The sequence below is a fragment of the Mesoplodon bidens genome (assembly GCF_964165515.1).
Source record: "Mesoplodon bidens genome assembly, chromosome: 10".
NCBI classification, from domain to species: domain Eukaryota; kingdom Metazoa; phylum Chordata; class Mammalia; order Artiodactyla; family Ziphiidae; genus Mesoplodon; species Mesoplodon bidens.
The window spans coordinates 33,285,431-33,313,233 of NC_138172.1; the positions used below are offsets into that span (position 1 = coordinate 33,285,431).

Sequence of the window (27,803 nt, forward strand, 5' to 3'; positions counted from 1 at the left end):
AATAGAGACAGACAAACAATACCAGGATTGAAAGGGGGCATCACTATCAATCTTATTGACTTTAAAAATACCAGGGGATTTTATTAACAACATTGTGATAATACAGTTGAAATTTTAGATTTATTCTTTTAAAAATACAACTTATCAAAACTGGATGAGAAGAAACAGAATATCTAGAATATCTGACTAGTCCTGTATATTAAAGAAAATGTTTCTATGATTTGAAACCTTACCACCAAAAAAATACCTAAAAAAACAAACCAAACAAAAAATCCCGTAGTCCCAGATGGCTTCTTCAATGAATTTTACTAGACATTTGAAGAAAAAACTATATCAGTCATACAGAAACTATACCAGAGAATAGAAAAAGAGGAAACACTTCCAATTTTATTTTATGAATCCAGTATAACCTTGATATCAATACCCAACAAAGCCATTACAAGAAAGGAAAATTACAAACAATCTCTCATAAGCATCAGTGCAAAATATTCTAGTGAACTGAATTGCAGTGACAGTGACCAAGTGTGCTTATTCCAGGAAGGCAGGGTTGGACCATTATTTGGATATCAATCAATGTTATTTACCACATTAACAGGATAAAGGAGAAAAATTAATTTCAATGAATGCAGAGAAAGCATTTGATAAATGCAACATTCGTTTATGCTAAAAAAACAAAAAACGCTTTTATCAGACTTAGATTAGGAGAGAATTTTAATGTGATAAGAGGTAGCTACAAGAAAGCTACAGCAAGTATCATATTTAATGGTAAAATATATAAAGCTTTCCTTATAATATAAGGAACAAGACAAGAATGCCTATTATTGTCACTTCTACTGAACAATATTCTGGATATCCTAGGTGTAAGAATTATAAAGGAGGAAATAAAACCCTTTTATTCACAGGCACCATAATTTTGTGTGTAAAAAATCTCAATGAGGGGCCTCCCTGGTGGCGCAGTGGTTGAGGGTCCGCCTGCCGATGCAGGGGATACGTGTTCGTGCCCCGGTCTGGGAGGATCCCATGTGCCGCGGGGCGGCTGGGCCCGTGGGCCATGGCCGATGGGCCTGCGCGTCCGGAGCCTGTGCTCCGCAGCGGGAGGGGCCACGGCAGTGAGAGGCCCGCATACCGCAAAAAAAAAAAAAAAAAAAAAAAAAAAAATCTCAATGAATCCATATATAAACTACTAAATTAATAAATGAACTTAAACAGCTGGTCATATATAAAAATGAATCATCTGCATACCAGTAACAAACAATTATGAAATGAAATTTAGAAAACAATATAATTTAGGATGGTATTAAAAAACCCAAAATATCTAGAAGCAAATCTAACAGTGGTAAGCAAGACCTAATTTAAATAGAAGGTGCAAAACATAATTACATATGGAATAACCAGAAACTTGAAACAAATGAAATAGCTATCATGGTGTTAGATGTCTGGGTATTGCTTAATCTGGAGGAGGAGGGAGGGTGAGGAGGTTGGGAGGGGGCGTGAACGAAGCTTCTGGAGTAGAAATAATATTCTATTTTATGTTATGGTTTGTATGTAATCAGCCATGTTCACTTTATCATAATTCATCACGCTGAAAACCTGTGATTTGGCTACTTTCCTATGTATAGTATACTTTAATTACAAAGTTCATTGAAAAATAAAGGAAGAAAAACTCAAAAATAAAAAGACAAATAATGCTATTAAAAATTGGGCAAAGAATTTGAATAGGCATTTCTTCAGTGGAAACATGCAAATGGCCAATAAGGACGTGAAAAGATGTCCAGTGTGATTTGTCATAAGGGAAATGCAAACCTAAACCACAATTAGATAAAACTTAGCCCCCACTAGGATGGCTAAGATAAAAAGACAGACAATAACAAGTGTTGGGTAGATGTGGAAAAGCTGGACCCTCATATACTGATGGTAGGAATCTAAAATGGTTCAGTCCATTTTTGAAAACTATTTGGCAGTTCTTCAAAATGTTAAATGTAGAGTTACCATATACACCCAAACAAATTGAAAACGTGTACACACAAAAACCTATACACAAATGTTCATATTACAATTGTTAATAATAGTCAAAAACCAAAAGCAACCCAAATGTTCACTATCTTGTGTGAATAAACAAAATATGGTATATCCATATAGTGGAATGTTATTCAGCACTGAAAAGAAATGAAGGACTGATACATGCTATAACATTGATGAGCCTTGAAAACGTGCTAAATGAGAGAAGCCAGTTGCAGAAGGCATCTTATATGATTCCATTTATATGAAATGTCCAATATAGGCCTATCCGTAGAGATAGAAAGTAGATTACTGGTTGCAGGGAGCTAAGGGGAGAGGAGAAAAAGGAGTGACTGCTAATAGGTACAACAGTTTGTGGTGATGAAACTATTCTGGAATTAGATCGTGGTGATGGTTGCATAAATCACTGAATTGTGCACTTTAAAAAAGTGAATTTTATGGTATATATATTGTATATCAATAAAGCCATTATTAAAAAATGAAGATATTATAAAAGAAAGGGTCAATAACTTTGGTTACTCAAAGATTAAAAAATAAAATGAATTATAGAATAACCAACTAGGAGATGCATTTCTAAGGTGTATAGTAGTTAGAGTCTTAATAATATATAAAGAGGTTATATTTATCAGTGTGGAATAAAAGCTTGGGGAAAAAAGTACCAAAATGTTGACACTAATTATAGAAGGGGAGATTAGAAAGGATTTTTTTCTTCTTTTTCCCCCCTATATTTTTATGTTTTCAGTAGTGTGCATTCATTATATAGGGATGATCAGGAATTATAATTTAGGAAAAACATCAATAAGTTTGTTGAAAGAAAAACCATCTATCAAAAGTCTTAAAGATACACAATTTCTTCTATTCTGGTTTCTTTTGCTGAACTGAAAAGTCTCCAAAGTGGAGAAGGTTATGTTATTTATGGAAATTGAGAATCTGGTCCTGCCTCTTAGTGCTTCTCTGAAGTCCAGCTTTCTCTTCTGTGAGGTGGAACCATGATACCAGGCTGCTCAGAGTTGCGGTGGGAATTAAAATGTCTTAAGGCATGGGAAAATCCTGGCATACAATAGATGCTCAAGGAATTCTCTGCTTCTCCATCCCTTCCTTTTCAGTCTGAAAATTGAATTTTACTTGTTAAAAAAAAAAAACAACAGAGATGGTACCTTTGAGCAAGGACCACCAGAGAGAAAGAATTTAACAAGCTTACTTCAGAGTCTTAGCTCTGAATACACACACAGTTTGCATGTGGAAAGACTTTAAAAGTGTCTTTGAAATGAGAAACCAGTGGAGAAAAAAATAGCAACTCCCAGTAGGCCTGTGGTATAATAAATGACCCAGGGACTTTGTTGGGTCCTTGGCAAGTCACTTGTCCCCTCTGGCTCTCACTATTCTCATTTGGCAAATGAAGGGATTGAACAAAGTGTCCTGCTTTAAAAATTCTACTGAGTCTGGAGGTTTGGTGACTGGCAATTTGGACTCTCAAAGGGCCTGCCTGGGGAGTCTGAATTGACATGGCATTCTTGCAAAGTTTAAAGCCTTGTTTTGTTTGCTCCATCTTGGCCAGCTCTGCTCAGGCCAGCAGCCCCTGCCCTCTCCCTTGTTGGTGCTCAGGTTCCCAGCTTATTGTTTATTTAGGCATTGCAGTTTCCTTATTGACGTGCGCACCCCCCTCCAGCGGAGTTGAGAAGTCAACCACAGGCCTCAAGTGAACTCCCCCTTCAAGTTTCAGTAATGACAGTGTACCGGCTGTCACATGCCTCATCCCTAAGGCATGGTCCACTTTCCACATCCCTCAGGCCTTGCTGGTGACTTGGGGTGGCCTGAATTCCTCTGCCGCCTGTTGCTTTTTCCATGAGACAAGCTTGTTGAACATAGAAGGATTTGCAGTATGTTTTGGAGATCCTGAGAATGAGGCCCCAAACAAACCAGGGCTGTTGGGGGCTTTGGGGGAGTGTTAAAAGGAATTGGAAGAGTGAGTTCAGGTTGCTAGAAGGCCAGTAAGGAGAACTTCTTCACCTCATCTTTTCCCAAAGAGTGTTGGAAGAGAATAGAAGTGTCAGGTGCCCGTCTTTTTATTACTCCCTGAAATGCATTCAGAATTTTGCAAATTAGTATTTCACTGAATTTCTGGGAATTCAAGCATTCTTTGTATTCAGATGTTTGTGAAAGATGACATGGATCCAGCCTTGGGAGGGCAGGCTGCACACACCGAGGGGCTACCCTGTCATCTGGAAGCAGTTTCTGAGATTTCTTCCTCCTTTTCCTCTCTTCCCAACATCTTCACTATTTTCTTTTGACCTTGCTCTGTGATCTTTAAAGGCTAAAAGTACTGTGTGGAAGAAAGGACCAAAAGAGCCCAGCTTCTAGGTGGCTGACTGTCTCTGAGGCCAGTGTGTCCTGAGGTTGTCCTGGGGACAGCAAGGTCACAGTGTGTGGCCTCCTCACTCCTATTCAAGGGAAGGCTATGTGGAGGGAATCATTCCAGTTTGTGAAAGGTGTTTAAAAAATGATTAGAGAAGATAATTATGGTGATACAAACAAACACTTCATGAAGTGTTATCAGGAAGCAGGCAGTCTTCATTTGGAGAACTGCAAAATGGGGTGGAAGGTAGGAAGCTTTTACAGGATAAGGAAAAGAGAACAAGGAAGAGAAAAATAGAAAGCATCTAATTGGCTGGGGCGCCATAGTCAACCTTGTTTGAGGTGAAAAGGAATAAGGGAATAAGTACCGAGCCCAGAGTTGGTTTAGTGTTTGGGGATTGGCTGACTGGATATACTGTGTTTCTGGTCTAGTAGAACATTTACAGGGACATGAAAGTTACAAGTTTTGGTTTGTTGATATGGCACCCTCTTGAGCCCAGAAAGTTATTTCAACGAAAGAGAAAATCTTAGGCAAGTTATTTCCCTTTTGTGGATATCCTGACCTATAAAGTGGGTAAAATAAATACTTAATTCATAGGGCTATGGGCAAGATTAAATGAAATTTTCTAGCACAGTGCTTGCCTTAGTAATCAATACACATTAGCTGATGTTGTTATTAATCCATTTTTAATACCAGAATGGAGAAACATTGTTTGCTTCTGTCCTGTGCTATTCCTGTCTGTATATTCAGATAATGCAAATATATTTATATTGAAGCATAAATGGGGAAGAAAATGTAGGCATAAAAAAAATCTTTTGATGTGTTTCTCCCCAGCCCAAGGAACTTGCACATAGATACAGATTTTTGTGTCACCCTGTCCTTAAAGGGAATGTCTTTAGAGGCCAAGTCATTGTTAGTTAAAACACACACACACACACACACACATGCACACGCACACACACACAAACAGCCACAAAAAAGTAGTTTCTGATGCACCTAGTCCACAGGTTGGTACTGGAGAGGCTCTGTATTAGGCTGTCTCACAGGCACATGGATATGATTTTGGGTTAGCCAGTGCTCCCTTCCATGCATTGGAAACGTAGGAAACTCTCACTATTAATTGCAGCAGCTTTCTATGTAGGGCTGATACTCAACTGAGAGGCATAGGTATAGCTATACTGATAGTTAAAATACTGAAATAGTTCTGTGGTTACCCCAAACCCTCAGAGTACCCATCCCACTCTAGCTCTTACCCTGGGACCCTCCAAATCAAGCAACTAAAGAGTTAACCCCTGTCCGCACAGGGACTTCCCAGACCTGGTTTCTGTGCTCCAGGTGGCATCTGTTCTGGTTGGTTCTTGCCCTGTGCAGTACTGTTGTTGAATGACTCAGCAATCACCCCTGACTCTGGGATTTAAAACACTGGGATTCAGTTTCCAATTAAGATAACACAACTCCATTGAAACTGCCCTTATGTCCCCAGTGATATCCTAATTATTTTTCTTAGTCTTTAGTGTCTTCAGACCTTTCTTTGACTCCCTTTCTTTCTTGAAACTTCACTCTCTTATTCTCTGCAACCTTTTCATGATTTCCATCAATTTTTACTCATCTTTCTTTTGGTGATTCCTCCACTGGTTTTTCTATACTTGATTCTCAACTATATCTGAGAATTCTTTCACCATTAGGCTGATGACTCATCATTTCTAGTGTTGTAACTTCCATCTTAGCTTTGGTTTTTATTATTAACTTCCCCAAAGCCATCTTACTGCCTTCTTTTTTTTTTTTTTTTTTTTTTTTGCGGTACGCAGGCCTCTCACTGTCGTGGCCTCTCCCATTGAGGAGCACAGGCTCCGGACACACAGGCTCAGCGGCCATGGCTCACGGGCCCAGCCGCTCCACGGCATGTGGGATCTTCCTGGACTGGGGCACGAACCCGTGTCCCCTGCATCGGCAGGCGGACTCTCAACCACTGCACCACCAGGGAAGCCCCTTATTGCCTTCTTTTTACCAGCTTATAAATGATTCCCAGTCAGATTCAAGTAGACTCCTCGCTTGATTCTGAAGACTGCTTATCATTCAGCCCCATCTTCCTTTCATTTCCTACTTCACTGCAACTAAAAGTGATCTATACTTTTTAATCAGTCCTGCCTTACTCTTCCTTGATACATGGTCCATACTTGTTCTGTTAGTCCTTCAACTTACATTAATTAAATATTATGTGCTGGACATCACATTGAGTGCTTTTGACTTTGCATATATATTATTACTTCTGGCTGGAAAACATTTAATTATCTTGATAATCTTGTTCTTATCTATCTCCATATCCCATTTTAGAGTCCTATGCTTTCTAGAGATTTCTTGACTCTTCTATGGTGGTCTAACCCATTTCTGACTTGCCTGTGTTCTTATAAAATATCATATCTAACTATATTTTTTGTTATCTTTCACAGTTTTTCTTGTGTATTATACTCTTCTGGTTACAAGTGAATGAAACCCTGCTACTGTATTTTGATGTTATGGGGAGTAGATGATTCAGATAGAGCTGTATCTGGCTGTTCAAATGATATTATAAGGCCCCATCATTTAGGCAGATTCTTTTTTTTTTTTTTTTTTTTTTTTTGCGGTACACGGGCCTCTCACTGTTGTGGCCTCTCCCGTTGTGGACCATAGGCTCCGGACGCACAGGCTCAGTGGCCATGGCTCACGGTCCTAGCTGCTTCGCGGCATGTGGGATCCTCCGGAACTGCGGCATGAACCCGTGTCCCCTGCATCAGCAGGCGGACCCCCAACCACTGCGCCACCAGGGAAGCCCAGGCAGATTCTTAATACATGGTATCACAGAAGGCCACAACCAGCCACAGGCCCATATTTTTCTTATCATTCATAATCTCACAAAAGGAGAGGTCCTTGATTTTGTGTCAGTCCCCTCAAAGAACTCTGATTGGCCTTGATGCCTTAATGAATTCACCCCTGGATCAGTCAGCGTCCAGAGGATCCATGGTGCTTGCCACTGTGGGTCAGACTAGAAAACCCCACTAAAACCACAGGGAGTTGGGGAGATGTAGTTCCTAAAAGAAAAAGAAGTTGAGCAAATAGACAAAAAAGAAACAGATACTGCCACAGCTGGAAAGAAGGATAGAGCAGGTAGTGTGTGTTAGGTATTATACTGGAAGGTGTGCATGTTGTCACTCATTTAAGTCTCATAACAACCTTAGGTTATAGGATTAACAAGGTTAGGAACACACAAAGATAAACAGGGTGGACTAAAAATAGAAGCTACTGTCTTTTACATGTGTACCTCACCGAACTGGGGGATGGATAGGGGCTTCTGTACTATTGTTGGCTTATAATGGCAACCCTTTATTCTCTTGAGGGAGTTCCATGATAGGTACTTTTCATGCATTACAGATCACTTGTAATTTTCATAACATGCTCTTGAGCACGGTCTTATTTCTGGAAAGCTCAGTATCTTGCCCAAAGACATGAAAAACTGATTTGCGTCCACGTTTGTGACTTTCTAAGGGTCAGTGGGATTGTTTTATCTTTAGCTCTTTTTGTTAGACATGAGTCTGTTAACAACAACAACAAATTAATACATGGAGACCAAAACCTCAGAGGTCACATAGTGTCCAGCAAGAACCACTAGAGACATATCTTCTCCCTGTGTGTCATTAGTAATGTGTACAGAGACAGGACAGCAGGATGCGTGCCTGGGGCATGAACTTCATGAAGAATGAGTCAGAAGTAGGCCAATGAGACCATGAAAAGAAACATCAAAACACCCTAATTGGGCTTCCCTGGTGGCACAGTGGTTAAGAATCCGCCTGCCAATGCAGGGGACACGGGTTCGAGACCTGGTTCGGGAAGATCCCACATGCCGTGGAGCAACAAAGCCCGTGCTCCACAACTACTGAGTCTGCGCTCTAGAGCCCATGAGCCACAGCTACTGAAGCACGGGTGCCTAGAGCCCGTGCTTCGCAACAAGAGAAACCACCGCAGTGAGAAGCCCACACACCGCAACGAAGAGTAGCCCCCGCTCTCCGTAACTAGAGAAAGCCCGCATGCAGCAACGAAGACCCAACGCAGCCAAAAATAAATAAATAAATTTAAAAACAAAAACACCCTAATTGCTTTTAATTTGAACTAGCCCAACCTGATTCTGTGCGTGTACATTTTGCTCTAAAGAATTAGATACCATCTGAATAAACAGACAAACACAAAAACAGCAACACGAAAATACAGCATGTCCCATGTCATCTTCTAATCTAGGTCATCATCTTTTTATAGTTTGATAAGGCCCAAGAAGAAGAGTTTTTGATTTTTTGTTTTTCCTCCTAATGTGCCTTAGGCCCAAGTTGACTTCTTTGTGGAGCGCTTAACTTGGGCTCACATAACTGCGGTGAATTCCACACAGTAAATCGTTCCAAAGGCAGGGCATTACTCAGATAGCTGGACCAAAGACTGCTCAGTTATGTTTGCAACTACAACTAGATGATTTTTAAAAGTTAAGCCTTCAAGAGCCTCTGTGGTACCCAGTAATAATAGTCTAGAATTTTATTCTAAATAAAGTGTAATATAATTATGTAGGGATGTTTCCTGAACATTAGATCACGTCTTCTCTTTAAACCAATTGGCCCTAAGTTTGTTGATTAATGTCCGTAGACCGATATGTGATCACAGCGAGTTCCATGCTCTGTAAAAAATGCTTGTATTTTCTTTCTTGGCCTGATATTAAAATGAAACCAGTAATTCTCCCTGTATTTGAAAGGAAAGCACATTGTGACACTCAGCAATAACATAATTGTTACTTTTTGTGACTAAATGATATTGCTTTTTTTGATATTCCACCCACTCACCATTTCAGTGTCCACAGTTCCTAGAGAGGAATTGAAAACTGTTTCTTGCTGTTTAAGGGAAACATAATGTTTGGCAAACACAAAAAGGGTAATAAAGGCATCTTTACTGGCAAAGTTTCTCCAGAGAGTTTACTCCTAGGGTTGCTGGACACTTATGCCAAGTTGGATAGCTCTTGAGAGTAGCTTCATGTTTCTCTAAATGTACTTGGCCAGTAAAGTTGTCCTAGTCTCTTTTGCACTGATCAGTCTTGTCCCTTGTATATGTTGGAAACCTAAAGCCACTTAGAACACCCAAGTCACCTGAGGACCTTATGAAAGTGGAGATTCAGATTCAGTAGTTGGCTGAGTTGTGGCCTGAGATACTGCTTTTCTAAAAAGCTCTCAGGTGATGTCAGTGCTGCTGTCTGTGGACCACACTTTGCATAACAAGGATCTAGACTGTGCTCCATGGTAGAGAGGTATGCCCATGAATCTTGTTCATACCTACCTCGTATCTCACACACCTGGCAAGGTGACCGGTACCCAATAGATGCTCAGTATATATTTGTTGAATGAATGAGAGAACTTCCTGTATCTAAATTTATTATCAACTATAGCAGACATGTCCTAGAAAAAAAACCAGAGATTATTAAAAAAAAAAAAAAAGATAAAAGCAGAGATACAATAAACTTATTTTAGTCTTTCCCTCTGACATTCATTCTCATTGCTGTAATCCCTGCACTCGTTGGCTTCCTAATATTCATGGCTGATGCCAGAATCAGCAAGCTGGGCCCATTGGGTAGATGGTTGCTAGGGGTTCGATTCCAGTGATTGATTGTTTGCCCATCAGATACATATTTTGCATCTTTTGGATGATGGATATAAAATAGTCTTGGGTATGAATCTTTAAGTAGGAGTTATAATCTGGATGTATAAAATGAAGTATTATTATAAGTATTATTTTATGAATATATGGAAAGGAGTAACTTAAAGAGATGTTCAATTCAGATATTTTTTCTTACTCATGGGGAATGAAGCAAACACACTTAAGTTGTTTCCCCCACCCCAAACTTTTTTCCCCACATTCTTGCAATCTTTAACCAAAATATGTTAATATTATAAAAGCAAAACAATTTCATTCATTTCCTATCTCAAGACTATTTGAAAAACGTCACCTGAGACATGGAGTGCTGAATCAGGGAGCATGGGAGTCTATGTCTGTTCTTTCATTGCTCTGGTCTCAGAGCAGGCTCTCAGTAAATGATTTGAGTGACAGAAGCTGACAAGGTGATCTGGATATTTAAGCCCTCAATTATTTTAAATTGGGGGTAATCATGGCAAGTTTTCTCTTGAATCCAAATCATTGTTTTGACTCTTCACTTTAGTATATAACCCTGAGTTTAACATGGTTAAAGTTCTATTTTTTTTCCAAGAATTAACTTCTAGAGGAATAATACTGGAAAAAATAAAAGTAAATAGAATACTTTGCTGTAGGACTTCCCAGAGTGATTAATGCTAATATGCATTGGGAATCCCCAATAATCATTTCTCAAACTTACTTGACCCTGAAAGCCCCTTTTCACAGAGCATTTGGGTTCTGTGGACTTGCTGTTTTATGTTGTATTTCACTTACCCCATCTCTAAGGAAGGCCTACAGTTATCTGCTTTGAGAGCTTGCTTACTTGTGAAACACAATCTAGATGAGTATTTGAAGATCTCACTACATAACTTATTTTAGAATATCAGTTATAAATAACATTTAAAGATATTCCGATGAAGATTCTTTGGCGATTGGGAATAAAATGTTGCTCTGCCTTCTAAAACTCCACTTTTCAGGATGTTACAGCATATGTCTTAAGTATTTTTTCTCTCTATTCTGGACCAGTGCTTGAGTTACTGAGCATGTGTATTTAGTATCTGTTTTGAAAGGCAACATCCATGTACAACATTGAGCCATATCAGGACTTGTGAGATAGTTTCCTTCTGTAGTCCTCCTTAAATATGTTTTTAGTCATTTATCTTAGTTTTAGAGCTTTAAAAAAAAGAAAAAGATAAAATTATTCTCCCTGAATTCTTCAAACTGAAGCAGTAGAGAAGGTGTGACCATGGCAGTCATTTTCTTTGCCTTTATTTTTCATGCTTATATTTCCTCATGTCTTTCTCTGGTTCAGCGTTTTGAATATCTTCTTGGGCAGAATCAATAGATCATCTAATATGTCTGTATTTTGCATCTCTTCTCCTCCCTAGATCTTACTGATATTCTCCCATCTCCTTTTCTCTATGCTTATGATTTTAGGTATGGGTTCTTGAAACTGACTTCTTATTGTAAGAACAGAAATATAAATAAGGACAGAAGAAATAGGTCCTTATTAAAGTGATTTCCACAATATCCATTTTTCTTTCTTTCATCTTTTTTTTTGGTATTTTGGGACATCTGTGGCTAAAGGAAAATAAGTTTGGGAGGAAATACAAAGGCTGGTTAATTTAAGAAAATTAGTAAAAGTTAAAATATTATTTTTAAAATGTGTTCCACCATTTGGTGAGATTTTTAACTCGGATATGTATAGGTCAATAGGATTTTCTATGTTTCTAACTCCACTCTGATCTTTCTTTAGCAGTATGTAATTTTTAGAAGTCCAGTGAAAAGCTCCTTTTTAACCTATTTAGAAGTTGGCAGCTGTGGTCATTACTAACTTAAAGCCTTAGAAATTGACTGAGAGGAAAGCTGAGGGTTTCTTTTCCCCTTGCCTGCATGATTAAGACCTGAAATTTTAACAAACGCTATCAAGAATTTAAGGTGTAAAATATGGGACTACAAAGCGTATTGCAGTACACAACATATTTATACATGGATATATACATATGTATATACATGTAAATATAGTTACCTTAGACTTGAATCTGAAATCTCAGAAGATTTTGGCTGCTGGATCACCGTGGGCAACTGCCTGCACAAGACCACCGTGCTGGCGGACACTGCCTGCCTCTTCACCCCGCTGGCGCTGCCCCTGGATTACTCCCACTATATCTCTCTGCCTGCGGGCGTGCTGAGCCTGGCCTGCTGCACCCTCTACGGCATCTCCTGGCAGTTCGACCCCTGCTGCAAGTACCTGGTGGAGTACAACGCCTACAGACTGTCCCGGCTGCCCCTGCACACACTCACCTCCTCCACCCTGGTGGTGCTGGTCCTGAAGGACGACTTGCACAGAAAGAGACTGCACGACACGATAGCACTGGCGGCCCTGGTGTAGTACGTAAAGAAGATTTACGAGCTCTGCGCTGTATGATCGGGGCGGAATAGGGGGAGCAGGCAGCCCGGCCCGCGAGGTGGCATAGCACCCGTGCTGCTCTGTGAGGCAGCGGAGCCCGGGTAGGCATCTGGCTTCACGTTTGTTATTTTAAAGAAATAACAGATCACAAGTGTACCAGGGTTTTTTTTTTTTTAGCTCATCACACTAAGATATGGATTTCCGTAACCCATGGGGGCCTGAGGCTGTGGAAGTCCGACCGGGCAGCAGGATGTGATGGAAGCAGTGCTACAGAGGGGATGTGAACGCGCCGGTGTCGGGGGGGGGGGTGTCGTTAAGTATGTTGTTTACCTGTACCATCCAGAGCCAACCAGAAGCTATTGACCATTACAATTATGAGAATTTCAAAAAAAAAAAAAAAAGAGGAAAGGAATGTTGGCCTTTTCACACTTAATTTACAGTTAACTCTTGTAAAGATTGCACTTAGATATTTGTAAATGCTGACTGTATCTCAATAAAGAGGGGAAATCTATATTATATTGGTTAGTTTTAATAAAGATCTATCTTTTAATATGTTTTAAAGAAATCATATAGTCTTAAGGCCTTCATGGGGGTAAATAAAATTGTTACTAGTGGGTAGATTGGAGTGATGTGATTGGGGTGGGCATCATAATTATCTATGTGGCTTTTCAAGTTTTCTATAATGAACATGTCAATTTTATAGTCAGAAAAAATCTTGATTTAATATGACTCTCATTTATTTATGAAGGCTCTTATGAACCTCTGGAATTTTTTTTTTTTTTTTTCTATAGCCTTCTCATTATTGCTGCTCTTTTTACCTACAGTTATCACAGCTTAGAACTCAGATGAGTCACTAAGGAAGACTCCCTACATTCGTCAGCTTGGCCTGCTGTAACAAAATACCATAGACTGGGTGGTTTAAAAAACAGAAATTTATTTTCTCACAGTTCTGTAGGCTGGAAGTCTGAGATCAGGGTGGCAACATGGTTGGATTCCTGTGAGGGCTCTATTCCTGGCTTGCAGATGGCTCCCTCCTTGCTGTGTTCTCACATGGCAGAGAGAGAAAACAAGCTCTCTGGTATCTCTTCTTATGATGGTGCTAATCCCATCATGAGGGCTCCATTTTCATAACCCCGTCTAATCCTGATTACCTCCCAAAGGCCTCATCTCCAAATATAATCACATTAGGGGTTAGTGCTTCAACATATAAATTTTGGAGGCATGTAGACATTCAGTCCGTAGCATTCTCCTCACTCAAATTGGCAGTATACAAGATTTCCAGATATGCATCTAAGATAGGAAAAGACTGGCAGGCGATACATAAAAACATGATAGTTATCACTGGATGGTAGAAATAGAGGGGATTTTCTCCATTTACTGTGAATTTAAAATATATTATTATACTTTTATAACTGAAAAAATACAATAGATATTTTTAAAGTAAAATGAAATACTACAGAATGTAACCTTCCATAATAGTCTTGCAAATTTCAGAATTGTTTTCTTTCATCTTCTTGGGGGTTTCCCTGAGAATTAATAAAAGTGTCTTCAGCACTTAGAGCACCCAGATATGGGCACACAGCGGAGCTCAATAAGCAGCTTTTGCTGCTCCTCACTTTTTCTCTTTTAACAGTGATGGCGATGTCAATGATAATAATAATGATTATCATGTTACCACAGGAAACATGCCATTAGACATATAATATAGGAAAATAAAATAGAAAATAGCCACAAAATCAGGACAGACATATTTGTTGAAAAGTTTTTTCTATGAGTTGTTATGAATAGAATGCCCCATTCATTGTCTTTACTTCTGGAACTCTTTAGTCTTTTAGATTCTAAAAAATGGTAAAAAAAAATGCGTTGGTGGCTCATTTTTTATTAAATTTCAATTACCAATATAATATAAGCTCCTTGAATCTGCACAATAAAATGTCAGGTAGATGGTGACAGTCAGAAAACTTGAAGTCAAACTTTCAGTGTGTTTCATTCCAAGGACTGATTTGAGTCTAATACCTGAGGTTTGAGGAAGTGTTTTTTTCCTCTATAAGAGTTCTCTCTTCTCTACTTTCTAATGCATTATTTCTTATTATGCTCTATCTTGTGTGTGGAGTCTGTCATTTCCTTTTTTAAAAAAATTCTCTATGGTTTTTCCTCAATTAATCCCACATTTCAGTGTAATATTTCTAGTTTTTTAACTCTGTAAATCAATGGGTTTGAAATGCCCTTCAAGGTAGTAATGCTTTTTGTCACGCAGTCAGCTGACTGCTTGCCAAACAAATAAATCATGATGTGATATATTATTTCCAGTTGCTATAAATTTTCAATATTTAGTGTATAAGTCATACTAAGTCGTGATTCAGTTATTTAATTTCACTTATGTCTGTATTTTAGATGAGAATCCTTTTCCCCATTAGTAGATTTTAATTTCCTTCTCTTTCACAGTCAAATTCCAAGCATGCCTTATAAAACCAGCCACAGAATACACACATGAACAAACCGTTTTTGTATTTGCAAGTAGACTCAAAAATATACACTGGTAAACTATATCTGAAATTACAAATTCGTCTATTTAAATGACGTTTTTGTTTTCTAATACTTTAGATCACTTTTATCACTATTGCCTTGGTAATTTGATTCCCAGATATGAGACAAACATCTAGGTAACTCTCTGTATTGTATTGACATATGCTGTTTATTGGGAGCTTAAAAAATCTCACAAGTGATCTTCAGAAGTGAAAAAAATAAATTGTTCTGAATTCAGGGCTATGTCTACACCATGATTAATGTATTACTACTGAAACTGCTTTCTGAAATTCTGTTTTGATAATATTAAAAAAACAATTTTCTTTCTCTTTCTTTTCTTTTTTTTTTTTTTTTTACCAACAGGACACAAAAATCGCTTCATTGGAGCGAAACATAAGGGATCTTGAGGATGAGATCCAGATGTTAAAAGCCAATGGTGTACTGAACACTGAGGACCGCGAAGAAGAGATAAAACAAATAGAGGTTTACAAAAGTCACTCCAAGTTCATGAAAACCAAGGTATGGTCCACAATTATAAACTTTTACATTCTTAGTGTGACTGGAAAGTTATGGTTTAAATATATGCTTTCCCCAGATACCCACATAATCTGCTTTATGTGATATATGAAATATATGGACAATAAAGAAGAATGAAGAAGATTTTTAGTTCAGAAGCATGGATTCCAGAAAGAAACCAGGGAAAGCTTTTGGTAGAATTTCTACTTACTGAGGGGTTCAGGATTTCCTAATGAGTTCTTTTGTGTCCCTCTTTCATGGAAATTAACATTTATTTTTAATAGTCCTGTCTCTTCCAAATTTTTTGAGTTTTCATAAGTTTGCTATTTTTAAAAATTTCAATCATTGCCCAATTTTTGGCCCATCCCTGGAAGGTGATTGTCTTAAAAGGTGTTGATCTTGGAAGCCAATTTAACTGATTTCAGTGATATGAAGGTTTTAATGTAGTATTTAAGACAGAACTGATTTTGAGTCCCAATGCTGAAATTATTCAATCTCTGTGATCCTCAGTTTCTTCATCCATGAAATATGGATAAGAAAAAGAAAATACCTTCATCGTTGGGTTGCTTTGACAATTCCAGGAGATTATGCATTTAAAGCACTTAGTCCCTTGTGTGATCTCTAAAATGCATTCAATAAATGTCAGGCATTGTTGTTGAGAGTGTTGTTATTATTACTGTTATCTGTTGGTGTGGAATATTTATGAAATATTATTAGAGTAATCTGTTCCATTATTTTATATCAGTATTGCCAGTTTTAAAGAATTTGGCTTGTATTTTTCAAAATGAAACCTTGGGTTGCAAATGGACCAGTCATCTGAAAATCTATTATTTTTATATATGCATAATTATTAAATTTATGAACAGCCTAATAGGCCTTTTGAGACTTTGAAATGCTTTTATTTATTTCTCTACTTAAGCTATTTTCTTTCTGAACACAATAATCACACCAGTTAAAATTCTTTTTTTCTTTTTTTTTCTACCACTTGCTCTTAAATATCCCTGTTCTTGTTGTAGGTTTTACTACTGTTTGTTGCTTTATAAAACACTACAGAGTTAAGAGTGATGCAGACTTCTGTGAGAAAGCAGTGGGAGTTGAGAGGAAAAAATGCTTAAATGATGGTTACGATTTTTATCAGTTGTGAAATATATGCATAGTCATTGCAGAGAATTTTCAAAATTATAGAGAGGAAATAATATCTAGCATCTGCTTCACTGTGTTCGTATGTGTGTGTGTGTGTGTGTGTTTCTCTAGGAAAAAACCAAAAACTATGCTTACTTCTGCCAACTTCCATCTGTAAGTTGAAGTTGAGATTGTGACTAAAAATTTATATCAAGGAGCAGAGATAAGAAGAATGTCCAGTGTATTTGAATATAACCCCTTCCTTTCAGGAATGGCCACAAAATGCAGAATGGGTTTCGCTGCTCAGTCCTCCCTTCTGGTTTCTTTATTGCAGTCCTTCCCTCATAGAGAGTTGAGCTGATGTGCAGCAAGCACAGTAGTAGGGTGGCCTGCAGACAATGACCAGATCACTCTAGGAATGAAGACCAGATGCACAGATATGAGTGAACTCATGAAGTTTGGGGGAAATTATTGTTTTGGCTGAAACTTTTCCTCCCCACCCTGTCCTGTTATTCAGCAGTGGGAGATAGTTCAATCCACTTCTACAACTGAAAAGGCAGTGAAATTTGTTAACTCTGCCCCTCACCATAGATTGTGTCCAGGTGAATAAAACATGTATATGGTCTTCAGCAAGCAAGTTATGACCTTTATTAACCCATAGTCTTCTGAGACACCATCAATCCTTGAGCTAGTTTTAACATTTAATGGTTAGCTACTTTCAAGGGTTCCCAAAGTGGTTAGTTAGGTCAGAAGGATATTTGAGGAGAGAAATGGAGTTAGGTGAAAAGAGTGCAGGCTGAAGACTAAAGCAGACTTTGGCAAATCTCTAGCCTGCCCTTTAGCTCCATGGCCTTGAGGAGTGACTTAAGTCACTCAGCCACATTTTCCTCTTCTGTAAAGTGGGGACAACAAATGTAAATCTTAGAGGGTGACTCAAAGTGTTAAATGAAATAATGTAGTTAAAGCACCTGGTTCAAAAAAGTAGCTAATAACAATATCTATTATTATTGAAGACATATAACCAAATATAATAATAATTATAATAGTAATATAAATGTTATATTTAACTTGACTAACAGGGAAAAAATGGATTTCTAAGAAATATAAATAAAAATGATTTCTTATAATATCATGCAGATATCCCTTATAGACTGATAAGAACATTACCTAAAAAGTACTAGTAAGAGTTAGTTTTTAATATTTTCTCCATTGAAAGAATATTTTTATTGGATTGAACTGTAACATTTATTGCTTATACCTTGTATCATTACTTCAGTTGCTTTTTTTTCTTACCTTTCCTACTTTTGAGAGGGTGGTGTGATTCCTTATTTAAGCCTGGGTATGGTTGAGCAGGTCTATTAAGACATAGTTATTGCTAAGCATTTAGTCCTGAGTGCTTGTGTTTTGTGCTTTGTGAGATCCCTTAGGCTGTGTGAACTGATTCTAGTTGGGTGAATAATTTATCATGGAACTTGTTAAATTTTAGAGGCATAGACTGATATCCTCTAAAATTGGATTGCTTTCATAGTTCATGGTCATTGTAGCCTATTTGGATAACTTTTCTACAAAGCTTATATGAATATGTTGCTTGTCAACATCATCACACATATCCAAGGAGTTAATTTTTACAATAGTTGGTTACACACATTGACAAGAAAACTGTTTAGTGTCACCATTGGAGTCTCTTGAATTCTTTTGTTTGTTCAGAGTTATATGGATAAAGCTTTCAATATTGGATTTTGAGCTCTGTGGTCCCCAAAGGGGCACTCAAAGTGGTGTATGTTTAAAGTGTTTCCCATTTCCCAATACTGACCACTTAGTTGGGAAGGTAAGAAATGTACTCAAAATACTACCCTGAAGATTTGATGGGAGGAGAGTCCATTTCTGGCTGGAGTAATGCAAGTTGTGTAAGTTCAGTGTTAGCGTTTTCTTTGTCTAAATAATCAGATTGGTAAGACTACATTGACAGGTCTGGCGAAGAATGCAAACTCAAATCAATATCTGAGCAAACCTAGAAGGATAAGTGAAAATACCATTCCACCCCCAACTCCACACCCATAAGGAAGTAGGAAGAACTCAAGTCTGTATGAAATGATAGGCTTTTCCAAAAAAGATAAGAAATACTAGATTTAAATTGCAAAAATCTAGAGGCTCTAAAACATACATGGGAAATGGAAATGTAGTTGTTAAACTCATTGGGTTTACTGAAGCAGTGATAGAAATGGAAATCATAAGGTGACTTTGGATCCTGTCTGGCAGAAAATGCTAGGTTTGAGGCAGGGACAGTTGACTTTAGAAACTGTTGTTTTAATAGTTCATAAAGACTCGAAGGGTCATGGTAGAGGAACATTCCAGAAATTCTTATGAAATGCTGCACAAGAAGGGCAGTGGAACTCTTTGGAAACCAAACCTGAATTTGCAGCTAAATATTGTTACTTCTTGCTGCTTGTTTGTAGTGAATACGTAGAAAGCTTTTGAGTGCCCCAGAGAACTTTTCTTTCACCAGGTCCTTTGGAGAGGCACCTTCAGGCTGATCACTGTTTATAAAGGTGCCAGGCTTAGAGGTGCTCTTTAATCTGAGCTTTTCTTTAATAGAGGTCTAAATGTTTTCTATCATGATTACTTGGAAGCTTATTATTTTTTTAAATTGAAAAAAGATTTAAAAATTCAACCTAATCATAAAAAATAGCTCCTATAATATCTATGTTCTCATTTGCTTATATTTTTGAAGTTTTAGCTGAAAATTATTTTTATGACCCATTGGTGATAAAATTGACTCAACATTTGATTCCTCTTCATTAACAGGGCATGATCTCAATCAATCTCAATCTCAATATGCAACTATTTGCTCCAAATAGATAATAAAGGCAGCTAATAATAATTCTTATGTACAGACTCATTTTCAGAAGTAGAAATAAGTTGAAATAGATAATTTTAAATGTTTCAATGAAAATTTGACATGGAAACAATGTTGTGGTATGAAAAGGGAGTGCTGCTTGCATTAATTATTAAAATGAATAAAGAATGTAGCTGGAGGGAAAGAAAGTATTTTAAGTAGCCATGTGAAATGGCATGCGCCTCTAGTTTGATGTTGAGCAGATGGCTGGGGCTGGTAGGTCCTCTTGAAAGCTTTGTGATTAAATTAAGTAGCAGTGAAGACCTAAATTGCTTTTATAAATATGACATCATAGAATAAACATGACATAACATTTTTGGAATAGTGGAAGGTGAATTGCAAAAAATGTAAAAGCAGAGTTTGGAATCTCAGCTTGTGCAAAGGCAGGGATACCAGACATAGTCAGCCAGGATTGAAATCCGTGCATCTTGCAAGTCCTTTGTCACATGCACGTTGTCCCTGAGAACTGAGACTCTGGGAGACCTTCCTAGCTGTGCAACTCTCCCCTGTTCGAAACTCCAATTTCTACCCCCTACTCCCAAGGCATAGAGGAATCAGACTGTGAGGGCAAAATCTAAGGGGTAGTGGAAAGCATGAGCTACCTTCAGGAGCACTGCTAAGACTTTAAGAATGGAATGTACCATATAAATAATTGTTTTTCTAGTAGGGAGAGAGTGATGGCATCCCCTGTTCTATACAAGGCTTTGTTCCTTGTTTCACACATTTTTCATCTACTGATCCCAGTACTTCTACGTTAGCTACTCCCTCTGTTTTCAGAGTTTGCCAAAGATGCCACTCTGCTGTCTTAGATCTCCCCCTTTATTCTGAATTTGTAACACATTTTCTTATTAACCTCTGATGGATTACAAACCTAACAACCCAAACTTCATGATAATAAGCATATCACTTTCTAGACGTGAGGGCCATATCTGCAATGAAAAAGAAGCTGTTTTCTTTGGCAAAGTAGTTTTTTCAGGGTGTTAGTTGTGTCACAGGCATAAGTGGTGGAGGAATTTTCAGACGAGATGAAGTGTGCCTGATGTCCACATGGACTTCATATAAACCATGTGATGTAATTCCGATAGGCTTTTCTTCTTGCCATCACGGAGACAGACCTTCCCCAGCCTCAGTTCTCATGTGTGTTAGATTGCGTCACTTTCCATTTTTATTGAGTTTATGGTTATAAAAGAAGCCAAAGGCATATTTTTATGGAAGAATATGATTTTTTACCCTGTAACTATGTTCCCCTTAGAAAAGCCTTATTCTGTTATTGTCTGCATAAAATATTTATTTAAAATTTACCTCATGGCAGTGATAGTCTGAAAGCTATTTAAAGCAACTGCCTATTCAATATTTATAGACTGAGATAATTTTATCATTATCAATCTATTTTTATTGAATAAAGTAGGTGTATATAGACCCTGCCATGTCTTCCTTCCTATTAAATACCATTCCATTGATGTTAATTTCATTCAAATTCCTACTCCCACATGAAGTTTCTACTCTGATAATTTTTAGAAGTTAGCACAAAATAGGTTTGTTTGTTTGTTTCTTTTTACTATAAACATCATCTTTGTTAAGGCATGTAGAGTTGGAAGTGTTTTTAGCTTTATTTTCAGATAAATCCGTTTCATATGTGGAATCAACTATATACTGTGCTGTCAACTACAACTGCATATGATTGGGGCTATACCCGCTGAGAAGAGTGCTGATCATGCTGATCACAACAGATTTAATTTATTTTATAATTTTCTGTAATCGTAATCCTGATTTTCCCTCATTTTATTTATATTCTGTTCTTGTGTGAGAGAGATAAAGAGAGGGGTGGGGAGAGGACTTATTTTGTTCTAGCTAAAAATCATAGATTCATCATTTGTGAAATTATAAAGAAATAATGTATTTCATGGATTGCACAGACCTGAGCAGTGCCACCACCTGGTCACACATACCCAAAGCATGTTGATAATCTATCACAATTCTTTTTCAGTGAACCTTTTAGCATACTCAGAATCCTTCTCAAGACTGACTTCTGGCCAGCCACTACCAAACCTTCAGTTTTGGCAAGCAAGATGAAACCTATTTGTCCCCCGATCTAGTCTGATGTCTCCCTGCAAATGGGATTCCATATCAACCTTTCTAGTAAATGCTGTACCCTGAACACTTCTGAAGATGGGGGTGTCTCAGTTCTTCTTAAGCATGCCACTCTGTTCATGCTCAGTGGTTATTGTCAGTAGCTTGCTTCTTATTTAGCTAGTTTTAGTTGTTGAAAAAAAATGCTGGATCAAATAGAGTTTTAAAACATACAATTTAAAATGTACTTATGAACTTTCAAGTTAGAAAGAATCTGAAGGGCCAAAATTAAGCCAAGGCAGGAGGCTGGAGTGATAAGTAGAGCACTGATTCTGTCTCCGTGTTAGCATTTGCTAGACAGGTGAACTTGAACTTTAGTTTTCACAGTCACAGGGACACTAAAGGAAAGTGACAGAAGCCTGAGTCTGCTCAAGATGAGGAGTCAAATAGGAATCCCACTACCACATAAAGCTGGGATCCCAGACAGCTACACTCTTAGTGCAGGAATAAAGTAAAAATAAACTCCCCACTCTATTCTCCTCCCCCCTAGACTAAGGGGTTCCAGGGAAAATTATTTGTTTATCTATTTTAAAACTTTGAGCCAAGAGAAAGGTGAAAAAACTAGCTTTGAGAATCCATAACCACAGCTGGCTCTTACGCAGATGTGCAGTGTGAGGTGATCCAAAAACTTTAAGTATCGAATTTAGTTTAAAGGGGCCTTTGCTTGGTTGTGCCCCAGGTATTGGCAGAGACAAATGCTCTCAAGGACCACATGTTCACCTTGGACCTCAGTGGTTTTCTCCAGATAAAGTTCCAAAACATATGAGTAAAAAATATTTAAAAATTACAAAACCTGCAAGAAAGCAAGCCACCATAAGTGAAAGCCAGTAGAAAGAATAAACAGCAGAACCAGAAAGCAGGGACTGCAGAAATTGAAATTTTAAGGCAAACACTATGAAATAAATATGTTTAATATGTTTAAAATATAAAAGGAGCTGAAAATACGAATAAAGGGCAAGACCAAGCAAATTTAAAAGGAACCAAATAAAATGTCTAGAAATAGGAAAATATACAAATGGAAATTTAAAAGTTTGATAAATAGGTTTAACTGCAGAGTGGACATAGCAGAAGAGAAATTTAATAAACTAGAAAACAGGGCAGAAGAAATAAAAGATAAAATGATGGAATACATGAAAGATAAGATACATAGAAGATAGAATAAGAAGCTGTAGCACAAGTCTAACCTGAATTCTCCAGAGAAAGAGAGATGGAGTGTAGGGACAGTCACTATTCAGAAGCCATATTTGAAGAGATGAAAGCTGAGAATTTTCCAAAACTGATGACAGGTATCAGTCCACAAATTCAGGAATCTCAAAATACCCCAAATAGGATATAAATAAAATGAAATCTATTTGCATAAAAATAAAGCCATAAAATCTTAGAGGCAAAGAAAAAGTCTTAAAAAGTAGAACATTTGTCCAAAGGAGGTATATGAATGGCAAATAAGTGTACGAAAAGATGTTTGATAGCATCTTAATCATTAGAGAAATCAAAACCATAATGAGATACCACTTCATACTCACTGGAATGGTGATAAGTAAAAAGACAGATAATAACAAGTGTTGGTGAGAGTATGAAGAAATTAGAACCCTCGGGTTGCTAGTGGGAATACAAAATGGTATAGTCACTTTGGAAATCAGTTTAGAAATTCTTCAAAAAGCTAAACATATAGTTACCATGTGGCCTAGCAATTCCACACCTATGTTTATACCCAAGAGAAATAAAAACATATGTCTCCACAGACTTGCACATGAATGTTCTTACCAGCATTATTCATAATAGCCAAAACATGGAAACAACCTAAGTGTCCACCATGAGATGAATGGATAGAAACAATATGACATCTTCATATAGTGAAATATATTCAGCCATAAAAAACAATGAAGTACTGATACTTGGTACAACATGGATGAACCTTGAAACGTGCTATGTGAAAAAAAGCCAGTCACAAAGTACATATATTGTGAGAGTCCATTTATATGAAATTCCCAGAAAGGGCCAATCCACAGAGACAAAGTAGATTATTGGTTGCCTAGGACTTGGGCGTAGGGGATAAGGAAAGGAGAGTGACTTCTAATAGTTACAGTTTCATATTGAGATGATGAAAAGTTTCTAAAATTTGCTTATGCTGATGGCTGCCCAATTTTGTAAATATACTAAAAACAATCACCTGCATGCTTTAAGCAGGTGAATCGTACGGCATATAAATTATATTTCAATAAAGCTGTTAAAAAAGGCAACTAGAGCTTCCCTGGTGGCGCAGTGGTTGAGAGTCCGCCTGCCGATGCAGGGGACACGGGTTCGTGCCCCGGTCTGGGAGGATCCCACATGCCGCAGAGCGGCTGGGCCCGTGAGCCATGGCCGCTGAGACTGCGTGTCTGGAGCCTGTGCTCCACAACGGGAGAGGCCACAACGAGAGGCCCGTGTACTGCAAAAAAAAAAAAAAAAAAAAGTCAACTAGTGGAAAAAAGCCCCATTACCTTTAAAGGAATGAATTTGGAGTGAGAGCTTGACTTCTTAATAGCTTCTGTTAAGCAGAAGGTGGAATAATATGCTCAATGTGCAGAGAGAACATATCTCTTAACCTAGAAAATTATTTTTAATAGTCAGCAACAATATTCATTAAAAAAGAATAAAGTTGACATATTTTTAGACCAAAATTGAGTTTGCCACCAAAGGAAATTTTAAATGATGCATTTCAGGCACAAGGAGATTCCTAAAGGAATATCTGAGGTGAAAGAATGAATAATGAACAAAGATAGTGACAAATGTGGGGGTAAATCTAAACAAACATGGACTGTAAAAAAAAAAATGATGAGTGAGAAACAAAACAGGAAAGAGCTAAAATATATGATGACAATGTGAATGTCAAGACGATGGTGACTGGACTTAAAGTGTCTCAAGATCCTTATATTATTCAGAAAGAAGATAAGCATAGATTGGCTTTAGACTTAAATAAATGTAAGCCTGCTGTGATTTCTAGGGTAATACCCTAACAGTTAGAAATAAATAAAACAAACACATTAAATAACTATAAAAGTATAACTTTTAAAAGAGTAGAGGCAAAAAAATAGAATGAGAAAGTCATTCAAAACAAGGCAAGAAAGAAAAGAGAAGAAATAGAAATGGTAGCATATATAGAAAGCGCAATGATGGTTGAAATAAATTCACATGTATCCACAATGATAATGAATGCTCCACTAATTTTATAAGATAGGAGAAAAGAATCTGGGTATATGCTATTTACAAGAAACTTCTCCAATATAAGGTTAAAGATACACCGAAAATGAAAAAAAAAACCAAACTGATCAAATACCAATCATAAGAAAGCTGTTGTAGACTTTGAGGCAAAGAAACCATTTGAGAGCTGAAAAATTTGCAGAGCTATAAGGAGGAATTGATTATTTCACCATTATAGTGGATGGTTTTAACCCACTCTCAAGTAATCAACAGATGAATCACATTAGAAGATCAAAATACAGATGACTTAAACTACCCAATTAAAAGTGTTATCAAATGTCATGCACATAATACAGAATATCGCACCCAACAATTGTTGGATCCATATTCTTTTCAAGCACATAGTAAACAGTACATTTATGATAACTGACCACATACTGTGCATTAAGCAAGATACACCAAATTTCAAATGATTAGTGTAGAACAGGCCATGTTCTCTGTTCACAAAGCAAGTAAGAAATAAAAACCACAGAGATAACTAGGAAACATCTATATATTTGGTGATTAAGAAACATACTTCTAAATCATTCATGAGTCAGGAAATAAATCATAATGGAGATTGGAAAATATTTAAGACTGAACAATAATGTCAATACTACATATCAAACTAGGGAGAGTGAGCTAAAATGATACAGGAAAATTTATGGTCTGAAGGCTTATACATGGAAAGAAAAAATTATGAAAATTAGTGAGATTAGATTCCAACTTAAAGTTAGGAAGAGAAAATAGAATAAATCCAAGGAAAGTAGTAAGAAGAAAATAATTTTAAAAGGAGAGCAAAAATTAATGAAATAGAAAATAAAAATGTTGGATGATCAACAGAACCAAAATTGGCTCTTTGAAGAGATTATTTAATGGGACATGCTTCTGCTGAGATTCATCAAGAAAAAGAGAGTAAATATGAAGACTATTAGGAATGAAAAAAAAGATAATCATAGATGCCATAGATATCAAAAGATAAATGGGTTTTATGAAAACTTCCTGCCAATAAAGGTGAAAATTTAGATGAAATGAAAAAATTTTAAATGAAAAACAACTTCTCAAAATTGATTCTCATAATTGGAAATATGAATATTCCTCTAATCATTAAAGATGGATGAAGTAAGTAATGGTCTTTGGAGAAAGAAAATACCAGCTCTGGATAGTTTTTCTGGTGATTTCTAGTGAACATTAATGGGAAAAAATTTGCAATTTTACATAAACCATTTCAGAACACATTAAAAGAAGGAACACTCCCTACTTTATTTGGAAGGCTAAGTTGATACTAAAACCTGACAAGGAAAGCTACAAGATAGGAAAATTACAAATCAATCTTACCCATAAACATAGAAAAGATTCTGATAAAATATTAGCAAGGTGAATCCAGTAACATATAAAAAATATACTGCATCATGATGAAGTGAAATTGTTCATAGTAATGCAAAGGGAGAGTAATATTTTTAAAATCCATTAATATAATTTATTATAACATATTAAAGTTGAAAAATGTGATAAATCATGAGATGCAGAAAAAATGTTTGATAATATTAAACATTCCTTAATGATTAAAAAAAACAACTCTTGGCAAAGTTGTAATAAAAGGGAACTTTCTAAAACTTAAGAGTACCTATAAAAAGCTAAAGCAAACATCGAACTTAATGATGAAACATTGAAATTCTTCCCTTTAAGACCAAGAACAAGACAGAGGAGCCACAGTTTCCACCAGGCCTCTCTGTCTTTCTGAACGGCTTGACCATGGGCTGGTATGGGCTTCCTCACAGCCTGGTGGTTGCAGGGTGGTTGGACTTCTGTCTTGGTGGTTGGCTTCCAGTGGGAGGAAGCTGAAGCTGCCAGTCCTCCTACAGGCTAGGTCTAGAACAGGCATATGACACATGCTGCATTTAGCTGGTTGAAGCAAGTCACAGTCCAGCCCAGGTTCAAGAGGATGGTGAATAGACTTCTCCTCTAGTTGTGAGGAACGGCATGTGTGTACAAGTGGGAGGAAATTGGTGGCAGTCATTTTTGGAGATCATCGACCACAACTCCTACGAGACTGGCAAAAATGTGAAAGGCCAGTGACATATGATATTGTCAAAGGCATGGAGTGATTGATACATTTACACACTGCTTGTGACCATGAAAATTAATATAACTGCTTTAGAAAACACTTTGGTGCTATCTGGTGAAGTTGAAGATGTGCATACTATGTGGTCCGGCAATTTAACTCCTAGGTTATTTTTACTATGTGTACCAGATGATATGTATAAGAATGTTCAGAATAGCACATTTTGTAATAGCAAAAAGCCCTGGAAGCAAACCCAAATGTATATCAACAGCAGAATAGACAAATTTTAATGAAGTCTTACAATGGAACACTGTACTTCATTGAAAATGAACAAATTGCACATACAATAACTTGATATAATCTCCGGGACGTAAGACTGAGTAGAAAAAAGCAAAGTGCTAAAAAACAATACACAGTGCAAATAAAGTTAAAAACCATGTAAAACTAAATAGTGTATTATTTACAGATGTAATAAATATATGGTGAGCCTAAAAGACAAGCAAGGAAAGGACAAACACAAAATTTAGGGTGGTAGCTATTTCCAAAGTGGGAGAGAAGGAGATAGAAATGGGTAATTCTAATGATCCTTTTGGTGAATAGAATGATGGATGTTTCTTGTATTATTTTTCTATGTTATATGTATTTTATGTTCGTGTCTTTTTAGTGTTTAATGTAAGAAAAAAATCCCTCAGTGCTTACTTTTTTGGGGGTGAGGATTCTTTTCTGTCAAGTGATGCCCTTGAATGATCATTTCCATTGTGGAGTAGCAGAGAAGGTCCAGGTTCTGTCTTGGGTAACTACCTTTGTCAGCTCCCTGTTGACACTTCTGAGGACCATGGTCAGTAGACTT

The 27,803-nt window shown here is 37.2% G+C and overlaps 1 protein-coding gene across 9 annotated transcripts in view; it reads left to right on the plus strand.

Annotated features, from left to right (window-relative positions):
* The window catches only part of ERC2 (ELKS/RAB6-interacting/CAST family member 2), a 963,856-nt gene that overhangs the window by 286,387 nt on the left and 649,666 nt on the right, over window positions 1-27,803 (plus strand). For all 9 annotated transcript variants that reach the window (XR_014016968.1, XR_014016969.1, XR_014016970.1 and 6 more), the window contains one exon: window positions 15,369-15,524. Coding sequence is in view for 6 of the 9 variants with exons in the window: in XM_081247675.1 (XP_081103801.1) it covers window positions 15,369-15,524 (156 nt within the window). In the remaining 3 variants the exon portion in view is untranslated. The remainder of the gene's footprint in view (window positions 1-15,368; window positions 15,525-27,803) is intronic.